Source organism: Mercenaria mercenaria, chromosome 1, assembly GCF_021730395.1.
Source record: "Mercenaria mercenaria strain notata chromosome 1, MADL_Memer_1, whole genome shotgun sequence".
Lineage (NCBI taxonomy): Eukaryota > Metazoa > Mollusca > Bivalvia > Venerida > Veneridae > Mercenaria > Mercenaria mercenaria.
In genome coordinates this window covers 61,586,834-61,613,725 of record NC_069361.1, presented here as the reverse complement: position 1 = coordinate 61,613,725, position 26,892 = coordinate 61,586,834, and the positions used below count along the sequence as shown (strand labels likewise).

The 26,892-nt window shown below is 39.0% G+C and overlaps 2 protein-coding genes across 2 annotated transcripts in view; one reads left to right on the top strand and one right to left on the bottom strand.

Annotated features, from left to right (window-relative positions):
• Positions 1-26,892, bottom strand: part of LOC123566185 (nuclear pore complex protein Nup133-like) — a 420,170-nt gene that overhangs the window by 69,832 nt on the left and 323,446 nt on the right. The window contains exons 26-27 of the mRNA XM_053549042.1: positions 15,490-15,614; positions 9,570-9,629 (exon numbers count right to left, since the gene is read on the bottom strand). Coding sequence (XP_053405017.1) covers positions 9,570-9,629; positions 15,490-15,614 — 185 coding nt within the window. The remainder of the gene's footprint in view (positions 1-9,569; positions 9,630-15,489; positions 15,615-26,892) is intronic.
• LOC128558860 (uncharacterized) lies at positions 5,079-7,716 on the top strand. Its single transcript, XM_053549083.1, has 2 exons — positions 5,079-5,253; positions 5,510-7,716. The coding sequence occupies exons 1-2, from the start codon at positions 5,239-5,241 to the stop codon at positions 7,322-7,324; spliced, it is 1,830 nt and encodes a 609-aa protein (XP_053405058.1). The 5' UTR covers positions 5,079-5,238; the 3' UTR covers positions 7,325-7,716.

Here is a 26,892-nt window from a genome sequence, read left to right as displayed (position 1 = left end):
TATCTTCATTAGTTACGGAGATATACCCATTTTAATTTGAAATAAAGGGAGGTAATTTGACATAAAATCAGTCCATAGTTATCTACCCTGATTGTCTCAGTCCAACTAATGCAATAATGAAATTTCAAATAAGTCCTATAAGTACTTACTCAAGATTTATTGTTGTTGAAGATATTTTGGAAGTTTGTATCAAATCAAACCATAAATGGAGTCTCTATATGGCTGCAAAAGCCAAAATAGCAATTTTTGTACCTTTAAGGGGCCATAACTCTGGAACCCATGAAGGAATCTGGCCAAATCAAGAAAGGAACCAAAATCTTGTGGTGATACAAGTTGTGTGCAAGTTTGGTTAAAATCAAATCATAAATGAAGCTGCTATTGTGCAGACAAGGTCAAAATAGCTAATTCTGGCCCTTTCAGGGGCCATAACTCTGGAACCCATAATGGGATCTGGCCAGTTCAAAAGGAACTGAGATCTTATGGTGACACAAGTTTTGTGCAAGTTTGAATAAATTCAAATCATAAATGAAGTTGCTATTGTGCAGACAAGGTCAAAATAGATAATTCTGGCCCTTTCAGGGGCCATAACTCTGGTACCCATAAAGGAATCTGGCCGGTTCAAGAAAGGAACCAAGATCTTATGGTGATACAAGTTTTGTGCAAGTTTGGTTAAATTCAAATCAAAAATGAAGCTGCTATTGTGCAGACAAGGTCAAAATAGCTAATTCTGGCCCTTTCAGGGGCCATCACTCTGGAACCCATAATGGAATCTGGCCAGTTCAAGAAAGGAACCAAGATCTTATGGTGATACAAGATGTGTTCAAGTTTGGTTAAAACTAGAGCTATCACTAAAGGTGATGAATGTACCCCCCACATGCACTGACACAGTACATTGCAATTTGACGCACACAAGATTGCATAATTATGTGGACTGTGTGTATACAGTATAGTAACAAAAAACAAAGTCCCATAACTATGCAGAATATTTATCTAAAAGAATGTAACATGCACCATGCACAACTAGGGTTGGTACTGATCATTTGTGTGAAGTTTAATTAAACTGTGTGCAAGGGTTTGGTAGATTAGGCACGCACAAGATTGCATATGCAGACTGCATGTACATAGTATGTTAACAAGAAACAAAGTCCCATAACTCTGCAATTTTTGTCGCTGAAAGAACCTAACATGCCCCATGCACAACTACTGTTGTTACTGATCACTTGTGTGAAGTTTCATTAAATTGTGTCAAGAGGATGAGGAGAGATGGTGCGCACAAGATTGTGTCTATGTATATAGTATAGTAACAAAAAAACAAAGTCCCATAACTCTGCATATTTTTTTTCTGAAAGAACCTAACATGCCCCATGCACAACTACTGTTGTTACTGATCACTTGTGTGAAGTACGGCCAGACGGACAGACAGACAACCTGAAACCAGTATACCCCCCTTACAACTTTGTTGTCGGGGGGTACAATAAAATCATAAATGAAGCTGCTATAGTGCAGACAAGGTCAAAATAGTGAATTCTGGCCCTTTCTGGGTCCATAACTCTGGAACCCATAATGGGATCTGGCCAGTTCAAAAAGGAAGCAAGATCTTATGGTGATACAAGTTGTGTGCAAGTTTGGTAAAAATCAAATCATAAATAAAGCTGCTATTGTGCAGACAAGGTCAAAATAGCTAATTTTGGCCCTTTTAGGGGCCATAACTCTGGAACCCATAATGGGATCTGGCCAGTTCAAGAAAGGAACCAAGATCTTATGGTGATACAAGTTGTGTGCAAGTTTGGTTAAAATAAAATCATAAATGAAACCTCCATTGTGCAGACAAGAAATTGTTGATGCACGCATGGACGCACAGACGACGGGTGATCACAAAAGCTCACCTTGTCACTATGTGACAGGTGAGCTAAAAAGATACCTGATTGCCCATTTACTGGTTTACTTCTTAATATTTTATATATGGATGCATTTTTTCAATAACATAATTCTGGCAATAAGAAAATAATAGAAGATAAGAACTGATCAACTGACTACTAGCAATCTCCTCCCAACAAAAAGTGACAGCAGTTACTGATCTAAAACTGTTTTTTTTTTTCTCAAGTTCAATGTGATATTGACCTTTCATCCACTGATTTTCAAAACAATAGGGTCCATCAGCTCAACAGCAAGATTTCAGATAGAATTTTTAAAGGCCCATAAAATCCCTTTCAACAAGAGCTGTTTGTAAAACACATAGGCTCCAAATGAAAGCTTGTACCATTTTCAGATTTTCAGTCCCGTGATAACTATAAGCTTGACCTTTGACCTACTAACCCCAAAAGCAATAGGGGTCATCAACTTCATTAGCCCAATCATGCTTGAAGACATTGGGTCAAGTTCTTCTCAAGTTACTGAATGGAAACTGTTCTCAAGGTTCAGGCGCTGTTACTTTGACCTGAGGTCTTAATGGCCCCTAAAACAATAGGGATCTTCTACTTCATAAAACCTAATCATGCTTTCAAATTTGAAGGTTCTTGGTGAAGTGATTCTCAAGTTACTGTGCAGAAATAGTTTTCAATGTTCAGGTCCCCATGACCATGACCTTTCGCCCCAAAAATAATGTAATTTGCTTCATAAGCCCAATCATTATCAAGTTGGAAGGTTCTGGGTCAAGTTCTTCTAGTTACTGCAGTGAAACTGTTTTCAATGTTCAGGTCCTTGTGACCTTGACCTTTGGTCTAATGACACCCAAAACAATAACAGTCATCTACTTCATTTGTTCAATCATGCTTGATGGTTCTAGGCCAAGTGGTTCGCAAGTTATTGAGTCAGAGTGGAAACATTTTTCCAGGTTCAGGCCCCTGTGACCTTGACCCCTGACTTACTGATACAAACAAGAGGGTCATGATGACCATGGATCGCTCACCTGAGTAATATGGCCTACATGTTTCAAATGTCAAACTGATGCTAAAATATTAAGAAAGTAGGTTAGTAGGTCACATTCATGGTCACTGAAAGTCAGTGTTAAGATCGGTGTGCAAAACTGTATTTGTCATCCCAATTTCAAGGCTCTATCTTGAAAAACAGAAAAGTAGGTCAGTAGGTCAAGGTCAGAGTCAAATGACTCCTAATTACTTGGGGTCATCAGGTAATTATAACAAGAGGACCATAATGGTCCTGAATCGCTCACCTATCCCCACATGACCCAGTGTTGAACTGAGTATGACGTCGTTATTTCTATTATTTGACATAGTGACCTAGTTTTTGAGCACATGTGACCTAGATATCATCAAGATAAAAAATTCTGACCAATTTCCATGAAGATCCATTGAAAAATATGACCTCTAGAGAGGACACAAGGTTTTTCTATTATTTGACCTAATGACCTAGTTTCTGAAGGCACGTGACCCACTTTTGAACTTGACCTAGATATCATCAAGGTGAACATTCTCACCAATTTTCCTGAAGATCTCATGAAAAATATGGCCTCTAGAGCACAATGTTTTTCTATTTTTCGACCTACTGACCTAGTTTTTGACCACACATGACCCAGTTAAGAACCTGACCTAGGTATCATCAAGCTGAACATTCTCACCAATTTTCATGAAGATCCATTGAGAAATATGGCCTCTAGAGACGTCACAAGGTTTTTCTATTTTTAGACCTACTGACCTAGTTTTTGACCGCACGTGACCCAGTATTTAACTTGACCTAGATATCATCAAGGTGAACATTCTGACCAATTTTCATGAAGATCTCTTGAAAAATATGGCCTCTAGAGAGGTCACAAGGTTTTTTTTATTTTTAGATCAACTGACCTAGTTACTGACCGCACGTGAACCAGTTTCGAACTTGACCTAAATATCATCAAGGTGAGCATTCTGACCAATTTTCATAAAGATCCCACGAAAAATATGGCCTCTAGAGAGGTCACAAAGTTTTTACTATTTTCAGACCTACTGACCTAGTTTTTGACCGCACGTGACCCAGTTTCAAACTTGACCTAGATATCATCAAGGTGAACATTCTGACCAATTTTCAAGAAGATCTCTTGAGAAATATGGCCTCTAGAGAGGTCACAAGGTTTTTCTATTTTTAGACCTACTGACCTAGTTTTTGACCCCACGTGACCCAGTTTCGAACTTGACCTAGATATCATCAAGGTGAACATTCTGACCAATTTTCATGAAAATCCATTGAGAAATATGGCCTCTAGAGAGGTCACAAGGTTTTTCTATTTTTAGACCTACTGACCTAGTTTTTGACCCCACGTGACCCAGTTTCGAACTTGACCTAGATATCATCAAGGTGAACATTCTGACCAATTTTCATGAAAATCCATTGAGAAATATGGCCTCTAGAGAGGTCACAAGGTTTTTCTATTTTTAGACCTACTGACCTAGTTTTTGACCCCACGTAACCCAGTTTCGAACTTGACCTAGATATCATCAAGGTGAACATTCTGACCAATTTTCATGAAGATCTCATGAAAAATATGGCCTCTAGAGAGGTCACAAGGTTTTTCTATTTTTAGACCTACTGACCTAGTTTTTGACCACACGTGACCCAGTTTCGAACTTGACCTAGATATCATCAAGATGAACATTCTGACCAACTTTCATAAAGATCCCATGAAAAATGTGACCTCTAGAGTGGTCACAAGCAAAAGTTTACGCACGCACGAACGGACGGACGGACGACGGACGCCACGCGATCACAAAAGCTCACCTTGTCACTTTGTGACAGGTGAGCTAATAAAACAGTATAGGAAATATGATCAGAAAATTTTTAAAGAATTTTTTCCTATATAACTCATATAACAAGTGACCCCTGGGGCAGGGCCTCTTTTCACCACAGGGGCATAATTTGAACATTCTTGTTAGAGAAATATTAGGCAATGATACATACCAAGTATCAAAGGCTTAGACCTTGAACTTTCTGACAAGATTTTTAAAAAACTAGAATGTGTCTGTAGGACACAGGGTGTCCCCCCACTGGTACATTTGTCACAAATAAGGGGAAATAATTCAAATGTTTGCAGTCTTGATGGGGTATAGCCTCAAAAAAAAATTATGAAAAGGATTCATTATTCTATACCATATATCGTTGGAGTCCATAAAATCGCGGAGACCATTAATTCGCGGCCATTTTGTTTTTCTCCCCGGTCATGTGATTTTTAAGCTTCACGCGCCGGAAATCACGTCAGCGTTTACTACAGTGTTTACTCTAGCGTATCCAGCTGTCAGACAGTAAAAAATGCGTTTTAAGCAGGTGAGTGCACTAAATATTATTCAGTTATATAAATTTTACCTTTAAACACTATTCCCTTATTAAAGCCATTAAAAACACACATTTTTTTTATCACAAAATGAATGTTTGGAGTCAAAAACTCCTCCGTCTGCTTTGTTGACATTTTATCAATGGGGGTCACGTGACAATAATTGTAACAAATTTAGGCCAATTATAAAAAAATAAGTTTCATGTAACTATATCCCTTAGCTATAATATTTTTTTCTTTACTTTTCAGACCAATCCTCAGCCTATCAGAAGCAATCCTCAGCCTGTCAGAAGCAAGTACAGACTGTATTCACCAAGTGCATTAACAAGTGCATACAGATGTGTTAAAGAAGATGGTTTGTCAGTGCTGAAGGCGTCTAGAATGTACAGTGTACCTGAAAATACACTGAGAGACAGGGTTCTAGGAAAAATTGACCCAGAAACTGTTGTTATGGGAAAAGTGCCCCTATTTGATCAGTATGAAGAGTCAAAAATAGCAAATCATTTTAAAGAAATGGCTAGCTACGGATACGGTTACACAAGACAAGAATGTGTTGATATAGCTTCAGATTATGCTGTCCAGTTGGGAAAAAGGGATAAGGACAAACGTCTGTCAATAAATTGGTTGAAAGGATTTTTACATAGATGGCCAGAAATGAAGGTTGTGAAACCACGTGGATTAGAGTTTATTCGGGCTAAAATGACAAAGGAAAGCACAGTCATGGAGTACTTTGAACATTTAGAGAGGTGCATTAGCAGACATGACCTAGCAGATAAACCACATCTCATCTTTAACATTGATGAAAAGGGACTAACTATAGACCACAAACCCCCCTATGTGGTAGGAAGCTCAACATCAACTGTGCAAGCTGTTACTTCTGGTAAAGGTCAAACAGTTACAATGATAGGCTGCGGAAGTGCTAGTGGTGTCTCAATTCCACCTTTTTTCGTATTCCCAGGGAAAAGAATGAATTCTGATCTTTTGAATGGGGCCTCACCTGGAGCTTCAGGGACTATGTCGGAAAGTGGCTGGTCAAATACTGATGTGTTCAGGAAGTACTTGAAAGATCACTTTATGAAGTTTGCACCTGGTCGCCAAGGAGAGAAGATCATACTTTTACTAGATGGTCATCGTTCCCATGTTGCAGTTGACCTTGCTGAGTGGGCTAAACAGATGAATATCATTATCTTTGTGTTACCAGCCCATACAAGTCACATATTGCAACCCCTTGATGTGGCTTGCTATGGGCCCTTTCAAAGGATATATAATAACCTTTGTCACAAGGTTATGAGACAGACCTCAGCTGCTATAACAAGGTACAATATTTGTGAAATAGCCTGCAAAGCATACTCCAAGGCCTTGTGTGCAGAGAACTTGCATGCAGCTTTTCAGAGGACAGGTATTTATCCCATAAATAAGGAGGCCATCCCAAAGGAGCATATGATCCCATCAGAGGTGTTTTGCAGTCAGACAGTGGCTAATGAGGATGGGAATGACAGTGACGCCACAGTAGAAGGGGGTATTACTACAAATGCAGCAACACCTGAAGATCTTTTTGAAAAGCAAACCCTCAAGCTCAAAAATGTGAAGTCGAAATTAATTAATAAACCACGAAAAACCATGAGCAAGCTTGTTTCAGGAAAAGAGCTGACAAGTGATGAAGTATGTGAGGCCATACAACAGCACATAAAAGATCAACAGAAACCTACCAAAAAACCTGCTAAAAAAACTGCCAAAATGTCAAAATTAGTGAAAAAGTCCCCAATGAAGAAATCAGTATCACCCAAACCAGGTCCGTCACACATTAACTTGCTTGCTAGTTCTGAGTCTAGTTGTGATGAGGATATTGAAGATGAAGAAAAATGTTGTGTTTGTGGACTTTTTACACCAACAGCACTAGCTAATGCAGTCTCCATCACATTCGCAAAGTGGGCTCAATGTGATGGCATGGTGAATGGATATCCATGTAATCACTGGACCCATCTTATTCACTGCACAAATGTCAGAGTAATAAGAAGAGGGGACACATTCCTATGCCCTCACTGTGAAGTCATGGAAGAGTAAAACTATGTTGTAGGCCATAGTAACTGTTAATAGTTATTTGTTTGTTACTGTTGTGAAATACTTTCTTAAAAAAAAAAAAACACTAATACACGTTAACCTACTAAATGAATAAGTTTGGCCTTTTAAGTCACGTGATTCAAGTACCAGGATGCTACAGCCTCGTTTCCGCGAATTTATGGTTTGCAAGCGGCTGACATTGTTTATTTGACAGGACTGTTTTGAATTAACTTTACTTCTTAATTAAATGGAACAGAATTTATTGGAATGGTGTTTGTACAGTATAATAGACATATTTGATAAGGTATGTAAATATTTTCTTATGACAACCTTTATTTATTGAGTTTACGCTAAATATAAATAAACACCGCGAATCAATAGTCTCCGAGGATACTTTTTGAGCTATGAGCATCACAAACAAAATATCCACTATTTTGTCTATTTCAAGGGCCATAACTCTAAACTATAAACACTAAAATTCTCAAGAAGAATGCCAAGTGTGCAAGGTCACAATATGATAAAGACTCAAGCAAGGTTTCATGAATTTACATTAAATACTTTTTTAGTGAGGCACATAATTAGGCGAAAATGTGCATTTTTTTACTATTTCAGGGGCCATAACTCTGGAAATAGGGGGCGGAGCCAGACGAAAAATAGGATGTGCGTAAGTTCATATTATGATAAAGACTCATGCAAGGTTTCATCAATTTATATTAAATACTTTTTGAACTAGGCGGGTCACGAACTTCATACGTGTGCACAGACCGACAATTCTATATGCCCCCCAACAATCATGGAGGGGTGGGGGGGGGGCACAAAAATTCCTATTTAAAAAATTTTGAGCTAGGCGTGTCACAAGGTGAAAATGTGCATTTTTGACTGTTTCAGGGGCCATAAATCTGGAAATAGGGGGCAGACCCAGATGAAAAATAGTAGGTGCGCAAGTTCATATCATGATTAAGACTCATGCAAGGTTTCATGAATCTATATCAAATACTTTTTGAGCTAGGTGTGTCACAAGGTGAAAATGTGCATTTTGACTATTTCAGGGGCCATAACACTAAAATTAGGGGGCGGAGCCAGACGAAAAATAGGAAGTGCGCAAGTTCATATTATGATAAAGACTCATACAAGGTTTCATCGATTTATATCAAATACTTTTTGAACTAGGCGGGTCACGAACTTCATACGTGCGCACAGACGGACAATTCTATATGCCCCCCACCAATCATGGAAGGGGGGGGCACAAAAATTCCTATACAAGTCTATGTAAAACTTGGGACCCTCGGGGTGTGGCCACTTTTCACCCCAGGGTAATAATTTGAAAAATCTTGGTAGAAGACCATAAGACAATGCTCCATACCAAATATCAAAGGCCTAGATCTTGTGGTTTCAGACAAGAAGATTTTTTTCCTATATAAATCTATGTAAAATTGGGACCCCCTGGGCGGGGCCTATTTCCATACCAGGGTAATAATTTGAACAATCTTGGTAGAGGACTACCAGGCAATGCTACATACCAAATATCAAAAGCCTAGGTCTTGTGGTTTAAGACATGAAAATGTTAAAAAGCTTTTTCCTATACAAGTCTATGTAAAACTTTGGACCCCCAGGGCAGGGCCTCTTTTCACCCCAGGGGCATAACTTGAATAATCTTGGTAGACGACCACTAGATGATGCCACATACCAAATATCATAGCCCTAGGCCCTGTGGTTTTTTGACAAGAAGATTTTCAAATTTTCCCTATATAAGTCAACGTAAACCAGGGTGGGGCCATATTTGCCCCTAGGGAGATAATCTGAACAATCTTGGTAGAGGACCACTAGATGATACTACATACAAAATATAAAAACCCTATGAACGGTGGTGTGGATTAGAAGATTTTTAAAGTTTTTCCTTTCTGTTGCCATGGCAACCAGAGTTCTGCTGTTCTTTGAACAATTTTGAAAGGGGGCCACACAAGGATCATTCCTGTGAGGTTTGGTGTAATTCTGCCCAGTGGTTTTGAAGAAGAAGATTTTTTTAGAAATTGTTGACGGACACACTATAAGAATATAAAGCTTCCATTAAAACAAACCGAATGTTCGAATAGATTCGAATATGGCAAACCGAATTTTCGAATATTGATTTCAGTATTCGTTCCCATCCCTACTAAATACTGAGTTCTGATTGTATCAGAAAGGTAAACTGCAAAAACTACAACTGTGTGATTGTGTAAATAAAACAAATATACTCAAAAAAACTCGCCTTCTTTTTAGCTAAATACTGTTCTTCATTTCTACCAAGATTCAACAATGTTTCATGAGCCTGAAATAGAAAACATTTTCCAAAACATTAGAAGTGATTAAATAACATTTGACACATATCTCATATAATTTCAACAACTACCATTGACATGTATCTTAAACAATTTTAACTAGTACTTCTGATGCACATCTATCTCATACAATTGCAACTGGTACTTCTGATACAAATCTCATACAATTCCAACTGGTTCCTCTGAAACATATCTATCTCATACACTAACAACTAGTTCTTCTGATACACATCTATCACATCCAATTACAACTGGTACTTCTGATACACATCTATCTCTTACACTTACAACTAGTTCCTCTGATACACATCTATCTCATACTATAACTAGAATGTGTCTGTAAGACAGGGTGTGCCCCCACTGGTACATTTGTCACAAATAAGGGGCAATAATTCAAATGTTTGCAGTCTTAAGTGGGTAAAGCCTAAATAAACAATTTATATAAAGGATTCATTATTCTAGGCCATATACTTTTTGAGCTATGGGCATCACAAATAAAAATTCCACCATTTTGGCTATTTCAAGGGCTGCAACTCTGTAATTAGCGCTAAAATCTCAAGAAGAATGCCAAGTGTGCAAGTTCACATCATGATAAAGACTCATGCAAGGTTTCATGAATTTAAATCAAATACTTTTTGAGCTAGGCTCGTCACATGGACTGGTGAAAATGTGCATTTTTGACTATTTCAGGGGCCATAATTCTCGAAATAGGGGGGCACAGCCAGACGGAAAAATAGGAGATGTGCAAGTTCATATCATGATAAAGACTCATGCAAGGTTTCATATATTTATATGAAATACTTTTTGAGCTAGGTGCGTCACAAGATGAAAATGTGAATTTTTGACTATTTCAGGGGCCAAAACTTTAGAAATAGGGGTGCATCCAGATGAAAAATAGGAGGTGCAGAAGTTCATAAAATTATCATGATTAAGACAAGGTGAAATGTGCATTTTTGACTCCTGAAATAGGGGGCAGAGTCGTACAAACAAGAGCTGTCCGTAAGACAGCCAATGCTCGACTATTCAAATTATTGTCCCAGAAGCAGGAAAATATTACCCTATATGTTAAACTATCTATAGAGTTTCAATCCAGTATTGGATTAGTTTTGGAGATAGGAACTTGAATGCAAAACTTTAACTAGAAGTTTTAAGTTCAAAAGGGGGCATAATTTGCCCAAAGTACATGTCAGAGTTATGGGACTTGACCCAGTGAGGTTAGTAATTGATCTGTAAAAAGAAAAAATAAGTTTCAAATCTATATGCCTTTAAGTAATAGCTGTATGTACTTGCACACAAAACTTTAACCAGGATTTGCTAAGTCAAAAAGGGGGCATAATTTGGTCAAAATGCAGGTCAGAGTTATTGGACTTGATGCTATCAACTAGTTTTATAACCCCGAAGACCCATGTGAAGTTTCCATTCAGTATCTGCATTAGTTTTGGTTTTTTGTTTGTTTTGGGTTTAATGCCATTTTTTTTCAACAGTATTTCAGTCATGTAACGGCGGGCAGTTAACCTAACCAGTGTTCCTGGGTTCTGTATCAGTACAAACCTGTTCTCCGCAAGTAACTGCCAACTTCCCCACATGAATTATCAGAGGTGGAGGACTAATGATTTCAGACACAATATCGTTTATCAAATAGTCACGGAGAACATACGCCCCACCCCAGGATCGAACTCGCGACCCCGCGATCCGTAGACCAACGCTCTTACCTACTGAGCTAAGCGGGCGGGCTGCATTAGTTTTGGAGATAGTAACTTGCATGTAAAACTTTAACCAGGATTTTCTAAGTCCAAAAGGGGGCATAATTTGCCTAAAATACATGTCAAGAGTTATGGGACTTGATTCAGTGAGGTTGGTAATTGACCTAGAAAAAGATAAAAATAAGTTTCTATATGCTATATGCTTTAAATGATAGCCATATGTACTTGCATACAAAACTTTAACCAAGGTGTGACGCCAACACTGATGCCAGGGGGAGTAGAATAACTAGTTGTGGGGGCACAACAACTGGTTCCTCTGATGTACATCTATTTCATACACTTACAAATGGTTCCTCTGATACATATCTATCTCTTACACTTACAACTGGTTCCTCTGATACCTATTATCTCATACATATACAACTGGTTCCTCTGATATATATCTATCTCATACACATCAACTGGTTCCTCTGATACATATGTATCTTATACACTTACAACTGGTTCCTCTGATACCTATTATCTCATACATATACAACTGGTTCCTCTGATACATATCTATCTCATACACATCAACTGGTTCTTCTGATACATATGTATCTTATACATTTACAACTGGTTCCTCTGATACACATCTATCTCATACATTTACAACTGGTTCCTCTGGTATACATCTATCTCATACATTTACAACTGGTTCCTCTGATACACATCTATCTCATACATTTACAACTGGTTCCTCTGATACACATTTATCTCATGCACATACAACTGGTTCCTCTGATACCTATTATCTTATACACATACAACTGGTTCCTCTGATACCTATTATCTTATACACATACAACTGGTTCCTCTGATACACATCTATCTTATACATTTACAACTGGTTCCTCTGATACACATCATCTATCTCATACATTTACAACTGGTTCCTCTAATACACATCTATCGCATACACTTCCAACTGGTTTCTCTAGATACATATTTATCTCATACATTAATATCTGGTTCCTCTGATAAATATCTATATCATACACATAAAACTGGTTCCTCTGATACACATCTATTTCATACACTTACAACTGGCTCCTTTGATACATATCTATCTCATACATTAACATCAGGTTCCGCTGATAAATATCTATCTCATACAACACATACAACTGGTTCCTCTGATACACATTACACTTACAACTGGTTCCTCTGATACATATCTATCTCATACATTTACATCTGGTTCCTCTGATACACATCTATCTCAAACGCTTCCAACTCGTTCCTCTGATACACATCACGCACACTTACAACTATTAATTCTTATACACATCATTTAAAACTAGTACCTTTGAAAAACATACGATACAACTTTGGTGTCACAACCACACCTCATACAGCAGCAGTACTGGTTTTTCCTTAAAACGGACTCAAGAGGAATTCAAACAAGTTTGAAAGTTTTATCACAAACTAAAATAAACTAGAAGATGCTTTTGTAGAAAAGCGCATGTCTCCCCCAATGCAGTCGTTTAGGCAAGAACTCAATAGAGGACAGGAGCAAAAGTCAAAGAGACACTGATGGTTGCCTGCAATAGGGATCAATTACTAGGCATGTCCAGTCATCCCACTAAGTTTCAACATTCTGGGCCTAGTGGTTCTCAAGTTATGAACTGGAAACGGTTTTCCATGTTTCAGGTTCCTGTGACATTGACCTTTGATCAAGTGTCCCCAAAATCAACAGGGGTCATCTACTCTGCATATCCAATCATCCTATTAGGTTTCAACATTCCAGGTCAAGTGGCTCTCAAGTTATTGATTGGAAAAAGTTTTCTATGTTCAGCCCCCTGTGACTTTGACCTCTGATGGAGTGACCCCAAAAACATTAGGGGCCATCTACTTTGTAGGTCATATCACCCTATGAAGTTGGAAGGTTCTAGGTCAAATGGTTCTTGTTATTGACCAGAAATGGAATTCCATTTTCTGTCTGCTGCGACTTTGACCTTTAAAAGAGTGATTCTAAAATCAATAGAGGTCATCTACTCTGTATATCCAATCATCCTATGAAGTTTCAACATTCTGGTTAAAGTGGGTCTCAAGTTACTGACCTGGAACGATTTTACTTGATCAGGCCATTGTGACCTTGACCTTTAATTGAGTGACCCAAAAATCAATAGGGGTCATCTACTCTGTATGTCCAATCATCCTATATAATATTCTGGGTCAAGTGGTTCTCAAGTTATTGATTGGTAATGGTTTTCCATGTTCAGGCCCCTCTGACCTTGACCTTTAACAGAGTGACCCCAAAATTGATAGGGGTCATCTACTCTGCATGACCAATCATCTTATGAAGTTTCAACATTCTGGGTCAAGTGGTTCTCAAGTTACTGACCGGAAATGGTTTTCCATGTTTCAGGCCCATGTGACCTTGACCTTAAATAGAGCAACCCAAAAAGCAATTGAGGTCATGTACTCTGCATGCCTTATCATCCTATGAAGTTTTAACATTCTTGGTCAAGTGATTCTCAAGTTATTGATCGGAAATGGTTTTCCATGTTCAGGCCCCTGGTGACCCTGACCTTTATCAAATTGAGCCGAAAATCAATAGGGGCATCTATTCTGCATGAACAATCATCCTATGAATTTTCAACATTCTGGGTCAAGTGGTTCTCAAGTTACAGACCGAAAATGGTTTTCCATGTTCAGGCCCCAGTAACCTTGACCTTTAAGTGACCTTAAAAGCAATCGCGGTCATCTATTCTGCATGTCCAATCATCCTATGACGTGTTAACATTTTGGGTCAAGTAGTTCTCAAGTTATTGATCGGAAATGGTTTTCAATGTTCAGGCCCCTGAGACCTTGACCTTTGATGGAGTGACCCTCAAAACAATAGAGGTTGTCTACTCCAGCAGCCCTACCACCCTATGAAGTTTGAAGGTTCTAGGTCAAATGGTTCTCCAGTTATTGATCAAAATGAAGTGTGACGGATGGACAGGGCAAAAACAATGTCTCCCCCACTGGTGGTGGGAGACACAATCAAAACTAGAGTTGCTTTTGAGAAAAGCACATGTCTCCCACAACTGCCTAATCATCTAAATAGCAAGTCAGTCTTTATATACTGTTTACTCACTACAAATATACCTTTGAAGAGTAAAAAGGCCTATTTTGGGTAATTCAAGGGCCATAATTCTGGAGTGCCTCGGGCGATTTGGCTAGTTAATGAACCTGGTCGAGGAGTTATGGTCAAAAACATTTGGTTCAAGTTTGGTGAAGATTGGGTGAGAAATGTTGGACTTATAGCGCGGACGAGAATAAAAAGGCCGATTTTCGGTAATTCAAGGGCCATAATTCCGAAGTGCCTGGGCCGATTTGGCTTGTTATCGAACTTGGCCGAGGACTTATGGTCAAACACATTTTGTTAAAGATTGGTGATGATCGGATGAGAAATGTTTGACTTAGAGCACGGACAAGAGTAAAAAGGCCGATTTTCGGTAATTCAAGGGCCATAACTCCGAAGTGCCTGGACCGATTTGGCTCATTATCGAACTTGCCCTACTAGAGTGCATGCACATTCATCAAGTCGAAAGGACTCCTATACTACTCAGACTGCATGCACATTCCCCAGGAGCCAAAAGGAATGAGTAGTATAGGGGTCCTTTTGGCTCCAGGAATGTGCCTAAAATCTGAGCATTTTTCGGTAATTCAAGGGCCATAATTCCAAAGTGCCTAGGCCGATTTGGCTAGTTATCGAACTTGGTCGAGCACTTATTGGCAGACACATTTTGTTGAAGTTTGGCGAAGATCGGATGAGAAATGTTCGACTTAAGTGCGGACAAGCTTTGTGACAGACACACAGACTGGAGTAAATCAATATGTCTCCCACACCACTGCGTGGTGGGAGACATAATAAACTAAACCAGTACCTTCAATACACATTTTGCATAGTAACTTAATAATGAAAGTATCTACAACTTTTTCTAGGTTAAATTTCAAGCCAAAATTAGCTGTTTAACTCAGCATTGTTGAATTTCATATGACAGGTACACTGAAATGGCACTTTAGGTAATTGCAGTTTGAGAAAGCCATCAAATAAAGACATATTTCTCAAATTTCCCCACTTGGTTTAAATATACAGAATGGCTTTTGTACTTACGGATTGAAAATCTTTACATTCAATGTCATGTAACCACTTTAGGTACCCAAACTCATCTTTCTGCAGGAAACTGTTTAACTGTTTTTGTTGCTGAGTTGGTAATGACAAAAGTCTGCCTTGCTTTCCTACATAAACAACACAAAAATTTTACAAGTTGCACTGTGGCCAGTAATATGCTCAGTACATCTCAGTGTCTCGAACACATTAAACAGTTTTCAATTGAAAACAGATAAAAACTAGGTGCCCACGGGCAACATGATGAGCCCGCCAGCTGTCAAAAGGACTGGGAGTTGCACAGGACACTCCTTGTCTCATTGAGGCAAACATTTATGTCAAATAAAAAAGATATTGCAAAAAGTTACAATATAAGTTATTTAAAGTAACAACAAAGGGACGTAAATCTTGAATTAAAAAAAAAAAAAATTCTAAGTCCACACAAAAATCCTCACCAGTACAGATATGTCAAAATACACCTGAAAACTGGATGTAACATGCATGTTGTACTACAGAAAAGTGGTCTTGATTTTTCCCTACGACCAGTAATAAACAAGAGCTGTCTCCATAGGATGACACATGCCCCCGATGGCACTTTGAATGAATAGTTATGGCCGATGTTAAGAGTTTTGGACCTTTGACCTACGGAGCTGGGTCTTGCGCGCGACACATCGTCTTACTGTGTCACACATTCATGCATAGTTATTTTAAAATCCATGCATGAATGACAAAGATATGGACCGGACATGCCCATCAATGCACTATCATGAAAAATGATCTTTAACGTCTAAGTGTGACCTTGACCTTTGAGCTACGGACCTGGGTCTTGCGCACTGCACGTCGTCTTACTGTGGTACACATTCATGCCAAGTTATTTGAAAATCCATCCATCGATGACAAAGATATGGACCGGACACGCCCATCAATGCACTATCCTTTAACGTCTAAGTGTGACCTTGACCTTTGAGCTACGGACCTGGGTCTTGCGCACTGCATGTCGTCTTACTGTGGTACACATTCATGCCAAGTTATTTGAAAATCCATCCATCGATGACAAAGATATGGACCGGACACGCCCATCAATGCACTATCCTTTAACGTCTAAGTGTGACCTTGACCTTTGAGCTACGGACCTGGGTCTTGCGCACTGCACGTCGTCTTACTGTGGTACACATTCATGCCAAGTTATTTGAAAATCCATCCATCGATGACAAAGATATGGACCGGACACGCCCATCAATGCACTATCCTTTAACGTCTAAGTGTGACCTTGACCTTTGAGCTACGGACCTGGGTCTTGCGCACTGCACGTCGTCTTACTGTGGTACACATTCATGCCAAGTTATTTGAAAATCCATCCATCGATGACAAAGATATGGACCGGACACGAAAATTGCGGACGGACCGACAGACCGACAGACTGACAGACCGACGGACAGTTCAAAAACTATATGCCTCCCTTCGGGGGCATAAAAAGTTACGAAAGTAAGCTATTTATAGCAACAACAAAGGGAAGTAATTCTAGGATCTTGCGCATGACACTCAGCCTCATGATGATGAACAATTGTGCCAAGTTACATCAAAATCCCTCTATGCATCAAAAGGAAATGCTCCAGACAAAGTCATTCTTGTATCTGACTTTTGACCTCTAAGTATGACCTTGACCTTAGACCTAGTTCCTGTGCAGGACACTCTGTCTCATGGTGGTAAACATTTGTGCCAAGTTACATCAAAATCCCTCCATGCATGAAGAAGAAATGCTCTGGGCATCGTCGTCATTCTTGTATCCTTTGACCTCTAAGTGTGACCTTGACCTTAGAACAACAAAGGGAAGTAATTCTAGGATCTTGCGCATGACACTCCGCCTCATGATGATGAACAATTGTGCCAAGTTACATCAAAATCCCTCTATGCATCAAAAAGAAATGCTCCAGACAAAGTCAGTCCTGTATCTGACTTTTGACCTCTAAGTGTGACCTTGACCTTAGACCTAGGGACCTGGTTCTTGCGCTTGACACTCCGTCTCATGGTGGTGAACATTTGTGCCAAGTTACATCAAAATCCCTCCATGCATGAAGAAGAAATGCTCCAGACAAAGTTGTCATTCTTGTATTCTTTGACCTCTAAGTGTGACCTTGACTTTAGACCTAGGGACCTGGTTCCTGCGCATGACACTCCGTCTCATGATGGTGAACAATTGTGCCAAGTTACATCAAAAGCCCTCCATGCATGAAGAAGAAATGCTCCGGACAAAGTCATTTTTGAATTTAACCTTTGACCTGTAAGTGTGACCTTGACCTTTGAGACAGGAACCTGGGGTTTGCGCATGACACTCCGTCTCACTGAGGTTAACATTCATGCCAAATATAAACAAGATTGCTCCATGCAGGTCAAAGTTATAGTCCGGACAAACAAATCCGGACGGACACACGCACATACACCGAACAGTCATTTGGACAACTTTGTCTTCGCTTCCGCAAGCGGGCTCAACAAAAACCTAGGTATACCAGTCACAGAGGACATTTCTGATGATCTACAGTAACAAGATTTGTGAACAAAAATGACTTATTCACGTTGGTTTCTGTGATATTTGCTGTCAATGATTACAAAATAGCAATTCCAGCATAAATCTCAAAATTGAATTTTTGTTATAAAATTAATCTAACTGTTCAACAATAAGGTGCTGCAAAAAAGTTTAATCATGACCCATCAAGTGGTTCATGAGAAGTCATTTAAAAGTTTTCCCATTTTTAGATCTCTCGGATCATAATTCCAATCTGGCTAGGTGAAATCCAAAACAGAACAGCAGGTGCACAACTTCACATGGTACACAACAATCCTGTAATATTTTATGACTCTACGTCAAGTACATTACGAGATACATGAGACACAAACTTTCATGCCTTTTATGCATATTTTTGACTAAGTCAAGGGCCATTACACTGTACTTGCAGAGTGAAATGTAACAAGAGGGCCCTTGAAGGCCCTATACCACTCAACTGACCCAGTTCTTACTCTCAGATAACTTTATATTTAATGTGGCCTAGATTTCAAAGACAAACATTTTGAACATTTTTTGTATAAATCAGGTAGATCATTATCAATTATCAAGTTTTTCAATGATTTGACCTAGTGACAGTTTCTGACCTTAGGTACCCCATTTTAGATCTTGACCTAGATTTCATACAGAAAAACATTCTGACAAAGACTTGTGATGACTAAATTGAACAAGTCACCGAGTATTGCAGTGGCAATACAGAAGTCCCTTCCCAGTGGAAGACTTTCAATAGTGACCTCGACCTTTGTCCGACAAGCATAGGTCATGTGCTGACACATTGTCTCATCATGGGGAACATTTCTGTGTAGCACTAAGATAATCCATCAGACATATAAAAGTTCTGAAGTGGAATAAATTTTTACTTGACCTCTTATAGTGAACTTCACATTTGACCTACAAGCATAAGTCATATACATGCATAATCTACATTTTTGCAAGTAATACACCAGAAAATTTTTCATACATAAAGGGAGATAGTTCAAAAACAGGATAAGTTAACGTTATTGTTTGTTGACATTGCACTCCCTCTCACTAATTTCTATCAATATACAAAGTATTAAGTTAATCCATCATACGGTTTTCAAGTTATGCTCTGGACAAGCTTTTTTCATATTAGGGGAGATAATTCAAAATGGGGTCAGCTTGAGTTATGGTTCTTTGACACTGCACATCCTCTAACTGACCTCTGTCTATATATAAAGTATCAAGTCAATCCCTTTCAAAGTTTTTGGACTTAGGCTCCAGACAAGCTTTTAACATAAAGCAAGTTAATTCAAAAATGGGTCACCTAGGGTTATAGGTCCTGGTTACTGCACTCCCTTTCAATGACCTCTATATTTGTGTGAAGTATCAAGTCATTCCTTCTTAGTTTTCAAATTATGCTCCGGACAAACTGTTTTTCACATAAGGGGACATAATGCAAAAATAGGGTCAGCTAATGTTATTGTTCTTTAACACTGCATTTCATTTTACTGACCTCTATCAATACATAAAGTATCAAGTCAATCCCTTTCATAGTTTTGGACTTAGCCTTAGGCTCAAGATAAGTTTTTTACAAAAGGGAGATAATTCAAAAATAGGACCACCTAGAGTTATGGCACTTCCTCTCAACGCACCACCGTGTGAAGTAACATTAGTACGTCAATACTTTTTGAGTTATGCTCTGGACAAGAAGTGTGACCGACGGATGGATGGGCAGATGGACAAGGTGGCGAATATATGCTCCCCCCTTTGGGAAGCATATAAATCTCAAGTAACCCTGTTTTGAACTTGACCTTTATTTTGTTGAGACAAACATTCTGACATTTTTATAAACATCAAATGGAAAATGTGGCCTCTACAGTGTTTACAAAATTTTTCTATGATTTGACCTAGTACTCGGGTAATCCAATTTCAATCCTATTCTATATTACATAGAAACAAACATTCTGACAAAGATTTATGATAATCAAACAGAAAATTGGGCCTCTACAGTGTCAACAAGGTTTTTCTATAATTTGACCTAGTGACCTAGTTAAAGACCTCAGGTAATACAGTTTCATACTTGATCTAGATTACATAAAGACAAACATTCAGACAAAGTTTTATGAACATGTGGTAGAAAATGTGGCTTCTAGACTGTTAACAAGAATTTGACCTCGTGACCTAGTTTTTGACCTAAGAGAAACTAATTCTAATCTTTAAGAGACAAATACTCTGAAACCTTTTTATGAAGATCAAGTAAACAAGAACTGTCTCCATAGGATGACACATGCCCCCGATGGCACTTTGAATGAATAGTTATGGCCGATGTTAGAGTTTAGGACCTTTGAGCTACGGACCTGAGTCTTGTGCACGACACGTCGTCTTACTGTGGTACACATTCATGCCAAGTTATTTGAAAATCCATCCATCGATGACAAAGATATGGACCGGACACGCCCATCAATGCACTATCCTTTAACGTCTAAGTGTGACCTTGACCTTTGAGCTACGGACCTGGGTCTTGCGCGCGACACGTCATCTTACTGTGGTACACATTCATGCCAAGTTATTTGAAAATCCATCCATCGATGACAAAGATATGGACCGGACACGCCCATCAATGCACTATCCTTTAACGTCTAAGTGTGACCTTGACCTTTGAGCTACGGACCTGGGTCTTGCGCGCGAGACGTCGTCTTACTGTGGTACACATTCATGCCAAGTTATTTGAAAATCCATCCATCGATGACAAAGATATGGACCGGACACGCCCATCAATGCACTATCCTTTAACGTCTAAGTGTGACCTTGACCTTTGAGCTATGGACCTGGGTCTTGCGCGCGACACGTCGTCTTACTGTGGTACACATTCATGCCAAGTTATTTGAAAATCCATCCATCGATGACAAAGATATGGACCGGACACGAAAATTGCGGACAGACTGACAGACCGACAGACTGACAGACCGACAGATTGACAGACGGACAGACGGTTCAAAAACTATATGCCTCCCTTCGGGGGCATAAAAATGTGACCTCTAGTGTTAACAAGATTTTATTATGATGTGACCCAGTGACCTAGTTTTTGTCCTCAGGAAATCTAATTTTGAACTTATCCTATCCTTCATGGAGACAAAGATGTATGATAATCAAGTAGAAAATGTGGCCTTTAGAGTGTTAACAAGGTGTTTTTTCTGTGATATGACCTGATGACCTTAATTTAGACCACAGATTACCCAGTTTCAGACTTGACCTAGACTTTATAGAGAAGTATTCTGACAGTTTATGGAAACAAAGTACAAGTCATTCATATGAAGAGAACCTTATCCATCTGAATCAATCTGACTGAAGTACATCTCCTATTACGCTACGCATAGGATCTGAGAACGACCTATTCATAGCCTCGTTCTGACGACCCTTTCGCTAGCCAATCAGAGCCTAACTTACAACATCTTGCAAATCTGCCTGTAGCCTTGACTTTTGATATTTACAATTCTTATGTTGTAAAGTTTCAGATAGCCGGCTAGCTCAGTCGGTAGGCCACTTGCTTTGTAAGCAAGGGGTCCCGGGTTCGAGTCCTAGAATGACTGCACATTTTTCTTACTCTTTGACATTCGAACAAGTCGTCTGATTGGATAAAATAGAAATAGCAATACTGGAAATCCAAAATATACAGAAGACGAATGTGAATGGGTCATTCTCAGATCTTCGTTTAGAAGATCAAGTACTTTAGTCAGATTGCCATCTGAATATGCTTCTAATTAGGTTTGGTGAAAATCCTTTAAGCAGGTCATTCAAAAAGTTATTTCAATGTTTCTTCTATGCTTTGCTATGACACATCATGACCATGAGAACAAAATTCATGAATTTTTTTTTTCCATATGTTAGCTCTGCTCTCCACTGAATGGAACCAAGCAGAACCATAACAATGATACTACAAACCAAGTTTGATGAAGATCCATTAAGAGAAGTCATTTAAAGGATTTTCTACTTTGAGCTCTATGTAAATGGGGGCAATTTGAACAAATTTTGGAAAAGACATTACAATGGTGCAACAGGCCAGGTCTGATGAAGATCCAGTCAGCATTTCATGAGAACAAGTCATATAAAATGATATTTTCTATTTCTAACTCTAGAGGCCTCTGAAAGGGCAAAACAACACCACTGAACAAATTTCTGAGACAGCCTTAAAATGATGCCACAAACCAAGTTTGATGAAGATCCATCAAGCTGTTCATGAGAAGAAGTCATTTAAAGGCATTTCTATTTTAAGCTCTAGAAGACCCTAAATGGGGCCAAGTGCCACTGCCCCCAAATTAAATAATTTTGGTAAAAACCTTATAAAGATGTTTCAGAGAAGGGTTCATGGGGACACATCAAGCAGTTCATGAGAAAATGTTATTTAAAAGCATTTCTATTTTTAACTCTAGCAGACTTTAAAAGGGACCAAGTGCCCCCAACTGAACAAAAGTTGTTAAAGGACCTTATAGAGATTCTATAAAATCAAGTTTGATGGAGATTCATCAAACAGTTCATGAGAAAAAAGTCATTAAAAGGCATTTCTATTTTGTTTCAGCTGCCCCTAAAAGGTGCCAAGCACCCCTAATTGAACAAATTAATGAGGACCTTATAATGATGCTAGAGACCAAGTTTGATGAAGATTCATTGAGCAGATTATGAGAAGTTGTCATTAAAAGGTATTTTTCAATTATAGCCCTAGCAACCCCTAAAAGGGACCAACTGCCCCAATTTGAGAGAGAACCTTACAATGATCCTATATACCAAGCCTGATGAAAATCTATCTTGCCATTCATTAGAAGAAGTCGTATTTCTAATTTTAGCTCTAGAAGCCCCTATAAGGGGCCAAGTGTCCCCAACTGAAAAATTTTGGTGAAAGACCTTATAATGATACTACAGACCAAATTTGATGTAGACCCTTCAAGCGGTTCATGAGAAGTCATTTAAAGGTATTTTTAATTTTGACTCTAGCGGCCCCTAAAAGGGGCCAAGTGTCCCCCATTGAACAAACTTGGGAAAGGACCTTATAATGGTGCTACAGAATCCATGAGAAGAAGTTTTATTTACAGGTTTTTCTATTTTTAACTCGGGCGGCCCCTAAAGGGGCCAAGGTGAACCATGTGAACAAACTTAATAGAGGTCCATGCCAGGATGCTACTGACCAAGTTTGGTGAAATTCAGACCATTAGTTTCAGAGAAGAAAATGTTTAAGTAGCCATTTTTGAATGTTCTAAATTTCAAGACTAGCTCAAGGTCAAAGTCCATTTCGGTACACAAAACTGTTCATGTGGTCCATGCATGTGGCCCAAATTTGAAAGCTGTAGCTTGAGAAATGTGAAAGTAGGTCACTAGATCAATTTCAAGGTCAAATTTCATTTTGGTACACAAAACTATGCACTTCAAATTTGAAGGCTTAGCTTGAGAAATATGAAAGTAGGTACTAGGTAAAAATCAAGGTCAAATTTCAATTCAGAACACAAAACTATGCATGCGGTCCAAATTTGAAGCCTGTAGCTTGAGAAATGTGAAAGTAGGTCACTAGGTCAATCTTAAGGTCAAAGTTCATTTAGGTGCACAAAACTATGCAAGTGGTCCAAATTTGAAGGCTGTAGCTTGAGAAATGTGAAAGAAGGTACTTGGTAAAAATCAAGGTCAAATTTCATTTCAGAACACAAAACTATGCATGCGGTCCAAATTTAAAGCCTGTAGCTTGAGAAATGTGAAAGTAGGTCACTAGGTCAATCTTAAGGTCAAAGTTCATTTAGGTGCACAAAACTATGCAAGTGTCCAAATTTGAAGGCTGTAGCTTGAGAAATGTGAAAGTAGGTCACTAGGTCAAAATCAAGGTCAAATTTCATTTCGGAACACGAAACTATGCATGTGGTCCAAATTTGAAGCCTGTACCTTCAAAAATGTGAAAGTAGGTCACTAGGTCAATGTAAAGGTCAAAGCTTGTTTCAGTACACAAAACTATGCATGTGGTCCAAATTTGTAGGCTGTAGCTACAGAAATGTGAAAGTAGGTCACTAGGTCAAAATCAAGGTCAAGTCATATCAAGGTTCATCTTGCCACTCAAAACCATACATGTGGTCCAAATTTGAATGTTGTAGGTTATTGACAAGAAGATTTTAAAAGCTTTTCCCTATATAAATCTATATGAACCATGTGACCCCAAGGGCGGGGCCATATTTGACCCTAGGGGGATAATTTGAACAAACTTGGTAGAGAACCACTAGATGATGTTACATTACAAATATCAAAGCCCTAGGCTTTGTGGTTTGGACAAGAAGATTTTCAAAGTTTTTCCTCATATAAGTCTATGTAAACCATGTGACCCCCAGGGCGGGGCCATATTTGACCCTAGGGAAATAATTTGAATAATCTTAGTAGACGACCACTAGATGATGTCACATACAAAATATCAAAGCCCTAGGCCCTGTGGTTTTGGACAAGAGTTTTTTTTAAAGTTTTTCCCTAATAAGTCTACATAAACCATGTGACCCCCGGGACGGGGCCATATTTGACCCCAGGGTAATAATCTTAACGATCTTGGTAGAGGACTACTAGATGATGCTACATTGATTCAAACCAAATATCAAAACCCTAGACCCTGTGGTTTTGGACAAGAAGATCTTCAAAGTTTTTCCCTATATAAATCTATGTAAATTATAAAAATAAACAAAGGGCCATAACTCACACAAAAACTGTTGAACCAGTCTGATTTTCAGGGGACACAACTAGGGTACCAATACATCATTCTGACAAAGTTTGGTCAAAATCGAGTTTCTGAGGAGATGCGATAACGAGAAATTGTTAACGGATGAACGGAAGGACGAAGGACCACAGACGCAGAAAGATTTGAATAGCCCACCATCTGATGATGGTGGACTAAAAACATGCCCGAGCCGGTATCATCCAGACATACATTATGATAAACTTTCATGAAGATCTGGTGTAAAATGCAGTCCAAGGTTTTTCTTTGATTTGACATTGTGACCTAGTGTTTAACCCCATATGACCCATTTTCGAATTTGACCTTGATTTTATCAGGGCAATCATTCGGACCAAATTTCATGAAGATCAATTGAAAAATACAGCCTCTATGGCATACACAAGCTAAATGTTGACGCGACAGATGTCGGACATCGAGCATTCACAATAACTCACCTGAGCAATTCAAAATTTACAATTATAGCCTTATGAAATCGTCTTTAACAAAACAATACTTGGTAAATTCATACATATGTATATCAAATGGAACAGTGACTGTATATTATTTCAAAAGAGGACAACCCAACGTAAATATTGTCAACTTTTCAAAATAACAATATAATTATGAACAAAGAGCTCTCTTATGGAAACAGAGCTATCTCCTTGGCGACATGACTATCTCCTTCTCGGCAGAGCTGTCTCATAATAAAAAGTGAATTTTTTTACTCCCAAACCATTTTCAGTACATATTTTATTTCCAAAATAATAATACATTGTATACCTTACAGCTATCTCACGCCTACTTGGTTTGCTTCTTAATATCAGTTAAAATGCAAATATTTGACAATGAAAGTGCTTTCATATCTACATTGCCTACCATTCCCCGATTTTTATGCCCCCCTTTGAAAAAGGAGGGGTATATTGTTTTGCAGATGTCGATCGGTCTGTCTGTCCGTCGGTCTGTATGTAGACCAATCCGTTTCCGGATGATAACTCAAGAACGCTTGGGCCTAGGATCATGAAAGTTGATAGGAAGGTTGGTCATGACCAGCAGATGACCCCTATTGATTCTGAGGTCAGTAAGTCAAAGTTCAAGGTCACAGTGACCCGGAACAGTTAAACGGTTTCCGGATGATAACTCAAGATTGCTTGGGCCTAGGATTGTGAAAGTTGATAGTGAGGTTGGTCATGACCTGCAGATGACCCCTATTGATTTGAGATCTGTATGTCAAAGATCAAGGTCACTGTGACCCTGAACAGTTAAACGGTTTCCGGATGATAACTCAAGAACCCTTGGGCCTAGGATCATGAAAGTTGATAGGGTGGTTGGTCATGACCAGCAGATGACCCCTATTGATTTTGAGGTCAGTATGTCAAAGTTCAAGGTCACAGTGACCTGGAACAGTTAAACGGTTTCTGAATGATTACTCGAGATTGCTTGGGCCTAGGATCGTAAAGCTGATAGGGTGGTTGGTCATGACCAGCAGATGACCCATTTAGATTTTGAGGTCAGTAGGTCAAAGGTCAAGGTCACAGTAACCAGGAACAGTAAAATGGTTTCTGGGCGATAACTCAAGAACGCTTGGGCCTAGGATTAGGAAAATTGATATGGAAATTGATCATGACCAGCTGATGATCCCTATTGATTTTGAGGTCATTTGGTTAAAGTTCAAGGTCAGATCTGCCAGGAACAGAACGGTTTCTGGACGATAACTTGAGAATGCTTGGGCAAGGGTCATAAAAAATGATAGAGAGGTTCATCATGAGCAGATGACCCCTATTGATTTTAAGGTCAGTAGATCAAAGGTCAAGGTTACAGTGACCCGGAACATTTAAACCATGTCTAGACAATAACTTGAGAACTCTTGGGCCTAGGATCATGAAACTTGATAGGGAGGTTGGTCATGACCTGTAGATGACCCCTATAGATTTTGAGGTCTGTAGGCTAAAGGTCAAGGTCACGCTGACCCAGAACAGTTAAACACTTTCCGGATGATACCTCGAGAATGCTTGGGCCTAGGATCACTAAACTTAATAGGGACGTTGATCATGACCAGCAGATGACCCCTGTTGATTTTGAGGTCAAAGGTCAATGTCACATTTGACCAGAACATAAGAACTTTTGTTTACAGTGAGCAAATAATTTCTGTTCCTTGTGC